Source organism: Atta colombica, unplaced genomic scaffold (genome assembly GCF_001594045.1).
Source record: "Atta colombica isolate Treedump-2 unplaced genomic scaffold, Acol1.0 scaffold12, whole genome shotgun sequence".
NCBI lineage: Eukaryota > Metazoa > Arthropoda > Insecta > Hymenoptera > Formicidae > Atta > Atta colombica.
In genome coordinates this window covers 1,644,075-1,648,567 of record NW_017259206.1, presented here as the reverse complement: position 1 = coordinate 1,648,567, position 4,493 = coordinate 1,644,075, and the positions used below count along the sequence as shown (strand labels likewise).

Sequence of the window (4,493 nt, the reverse complement as noted above, 5' to 3'; positions counted from 1 at the left end):
TTTTAAATAAATAACTTTAAATTAGATTAACAGTGTATTTAAATTTTCGTATTCTATTATTTTTCTATTAATAAAATTGATTAATTTATATTTCGAAAAATATATAACAATTCATAATTGGGCAATTAATTACATTTTTAGTTTAATTGAAAATAAACTTTAAAGAAGTATAGGTATATTCATCATTAAATAATTCACTATCTTCATTGCAATAAGATCTAGCTTTAACTGTCTGTGCTTTTTTACTCAATTTGATTTATTCACACAAGCTCCAATTTAATTTATTACTATCGAAAGGCAAATACTTTGATTGAAATATTTATATCGTTTTTTTATATATTAATAAATATATTTTTGAAAAAACTACAGAAATTTATTTATATACATATTTAATAAAATATATTTATATTCTTAATATAATAAATTCTTAAGGTGTTCAATTTTAAAATTTCTCGTTTATATATATAAGGTATCTAATAAATTTTGACAAAGCGCTCATGTGTAGATGAACGGACTAAACTGAGTTGAAAAACCTCTACTATAATTTTGTAATTTTCACAATAATTAACATGGTATTAATTACTAAAAATCGCTGAATTTCATTTTTCAATATTTTTTTATTCAAATATTATCAATTACAAAAAAACAGCAAGAGACAAAAATTGTTCATTTTCTTTGTCCAAACTTATCGGACAGATCTGTATATACATTAGACTGATAAGAGAAAAAAATTGTTTTTTTTAATCGGCCTCTCAGCTCAAAAGCTTCCATTTCATGTTAAAGAACACCCCTAAATTTGTAATCAAACAATATTAAGATTTAGAGGTCACTAGTAACGATTCTTCAAAGTTTCAATTTTCCTTAATATATGTTTGATTTGATGCAAAAATGGCTTAATCCGGATTTTAAATGTGATACTGTATATTTTTTTGGTCGCTGAACATGATAATAATTCATTTAACTTTACGATATACGCTTTAAGAAATACAGTCTGATTAATGTGAAAAAATGACCAAATTTCGAGCTCAAAGTCGATTTTAGCAAGGTTCAAAGCGTCCAAAGTCGTTACTTCCATCCAGAACAAGATTCAATTGAAATTTTCCCGAAATCTCCTGCAGAACTTTTAAAAATTGCATTTAATTGGATTATAAAACGTTTTTAAGGATAGAAAAATTTTTTTGGAAGTTTTAAAAAAATATCGTGGTACATTTTATATGTTTTACATGTGATTTTGACATACTCAAATTAAATGCCTTAATTTGGTAATAAAAAACTTTATTAGAAATTGAAATGAGTACATAATACAAAAAAATATGATTTAACTAATGTATAAAAGTTGCAAAAAAATAGTCTATAAAAGATACTTAAAAATTTATTTATGAAATTTAATGTTTATATATTACTGAAACAAATCTTTATTTAAGTATGACGAAATAAAATTTTATTCCTAAATAAACTATTTATTTTTTTATTTTTTACAATTAATGAGATATATTTCACAAACATGTATGTATATTTCGTCATCACAGTTAAATTTTTTTATAACCAATAAATATTAAAGAGAATGTTACATGTAATATTTGCTTGTGAATACACTCCAACTTTTTTCTCTCATATATGTATACTGACGGAAAGCTTGGCAGTATAATTACTGATTTTAATAAAATTTTAGGTAGTGCACTCATAAAAGTATTATAATAAAATCACAGACTCTATTTAGCCATTCGAAAAATAGCAATAAAATGTTTTCTTATACCTTTAACGGAAGAGAATTTTCCTTTGAGAAAAAAGTCGAAATATTTGCAAGCAAATGTTATATATAACATTACCTTTAATATTTATTTTAAAAATGGTTATAAAAAAATTTGACTGTGATGACAAAAAATGCGTTTCTCTGAAATATATCTCATTAATTGTAAAGTAAATAAATAAATAAATAAATAAACAGTTCATTTATTAAGAATAAAACTTTATTTTGCCGTATTTAAATAAAGATTTATTTCAGTAAAATAAACGTATTCCACAAATAATATTTTAAGTATCTATTTCTCAGTAAAAGAAACACAATTATAAAATGTCATTATTCTAGGGATCGTTATTCTATCATGAGTTTATTTCTTCATATAAGAATGTGATTTTTTTTGTACAGGTGCAGCTGCTGTAGTAACGTCCGCAGGCGGGCACGGCTTTGATGCGCACCTACGCGGCCCTAGCTTCGTGCTGGAACCGCCGTCGAGAATTGAATTTTCCAATTCCAGCGGTGCCTGGTTGGACTGCACGGCCTCCGGAAGTCCACCGCCCAACATCGACTGGTCCACCGCAGACGGGCATCCGGTGAACGATGTGTCAGGCGTGCGAAGAGTGCTCAGAAATGGCACTCTGGTACTCCTGCCGTTTCCGGCCGCGGCTTATCGGCAGGACGTTCACAGTGCCGCGTATAGATGCGTGGCGAGCAACACCGTCGGCAGAGTGCTCAGTCGCGATGTACAAGTCAGAGCAGGTAAGCGAGATTCGTATACGAAATTTATGTCCATGCATGAAAAGCAAAATACATACTCCTTGGTAGAAATGAATGCAGTTTTCCTAGATATCCATCCAATTATATTATCTAATTTTATTGTATTCTCATTCTTATTGTGACAATACTGCACAGAAAATTGACAAAATTTAGTAGAGATTTATTCAGCAGCTAAAGTAATTTTCCTGATAAAAATATATACAATTTGCATGGATACCTGCCCAATTATTATTATTAGATTATTATTAGTTATAATAAAATATCACGCGCGCGCGCGTAATGTATTTATTATTCTGTTTATGTTCAATAAATAGGTTCAGAGTTTGCGCATTGTTTCTGTATAACAATACAGAAATACATATAATAATTATAGACAAAGTGTTACATTTTGATTAGAATTCTAAATTTTTTATTTCTCGGTTTTTTATTACTCGACAAAAGTTATAAACTGTCCAGTTTATTTCCAATTACTCAAAAAAATGTATGCTACTAAGATTAGAAAAGAAATATTTTCAAATTCTAACTATAATATAGCAAAAATGTATGCAGCTATAAAACTTATAATATAACTTACAATATAATTACGTGCAATATAATTTAGAATACATTGAATAAAATTTAAATGTCATAAAGGGAAAGTTAAAACAAAATTGTTGATAACTTTGTGGAACAAATTACTCTGTCGAATCCTTTTTAATTTACCTATTTGTTGTGCAAGTCCTATTATCATCAAAAAAACTTGCAAACGTTTTATCGCGTTATATACATCCCGCGCAATTACATCCGTTATTTACCGAAGTATCCTTTAATTAAGGAATGGCAAGCGCTTAATCGGGACGGCCATCATATTAGAGCTTTACTCGCGGCCACCGCGCACACTGGACCATTGGAAAAGTCTATTAAGCGGATTACGCGAATGCCGCGGATATTTGGCGCGAGTCAACAGTAATTGCGATGGGTGCATGGGTTGCCTCTTGCGTGCGATAAAACGCGGAATCGCGGATAGGCCGGTTTTACACGAGCTATGTAATCGCACAGCGAATCCTCGCATAGCATTGTGTCCGAATGCAATTCAGGGAACCGCAAACCTCGCGTTGTGTAAAGACTTTGTGTAAAGGAATTTGCACATCGGACATGTCTCTATTTATTTAAGAAATATTTGGCGGTTAAAATAATAGCACGTTAAACACATAAATAAAGAAATAGTTCTTATAATTTGTTTTTATAATTAAATACATATTAGACGTATTTCGCATCTCTTGTTTAAAGAAATGTTCAAAAGTGCGGTTTGATTTCTCCACTCAATTATTATTTTGTATTCTTTGAAACATTATATGTCACGAAATTATCACGAATTTATTAAAAATCTTAAGACTGGATTATTATCATGCAATAGTTTTAATTATAGGATTACGTGTTATCATGTAATAGTTATAATAATAGAAATAATATTTTCTATAACTTATACTCTAAAAAACTATTGTTATACGTAAGAAATATTCCTTTTAAACGTATACGCAATTTAATGGTTTGTACGGACAGAAAATGCCGATTGCGAGAGAAAATCAGTGTGAAACAGGCGTTAGAACCGAATTAGTGTTTGTCGAGCACCGATGCAGATGAGATGCGCGTAGGTTCCTTTCTAGTCGTGCAGTGTAATTACCTCTTAAAAAAAAACGCAATCTGAATGCAAATCCGTGGCAGCTGCGTCGACCCGACGCTTTCAGGATTTCCAACTACTAACCCCCTCGCGGCCATAAAGTTCTGCCCTGGACGTGTGACCGTTAATTAAAACTTTACTTTCAGTTCTTTCTCTCTCTCTCTCTCTCTCTCTCTCTCTCTCTCTCTCTCTCTCTTTCTCTTTCTTTTTCTCTCTTTCGATTTAACGAAAGAAATTTCTTTTCCACGCGTGCTCGATGCAGGCGTGCTTTATGCGAGCGATTATGCGCCAAAAATTATGAACACGTTTGTGATA

The 4,493-nt window shown here is 30.5% G+C and overlaps 1 protein-coding gene across 1 annotated transcript in view; it reads left to right on the top strand.

Annotated features, from left to right (window-relative positions):
• The window catches only part of LOC108694252 (Down syndrome cell adhesion molecule-like protein Dscam2), a 168,243-nt gene that overhangs the window by 72,887 nt on the left and 90,863 nt on the right, over window positions 1-4,493 (top strand). Inside the window, exon 2 of the mRNA XM_018203617.1 lies at window positions 2,150-2,500. Coding sequence (XP_018059106.1) covers window positions 2,150-2,500 — 351 coding nt within the window. The remainder of the gene's footprint in view (window positions 1-2,149; window positions 2,501-4,493) is intronic.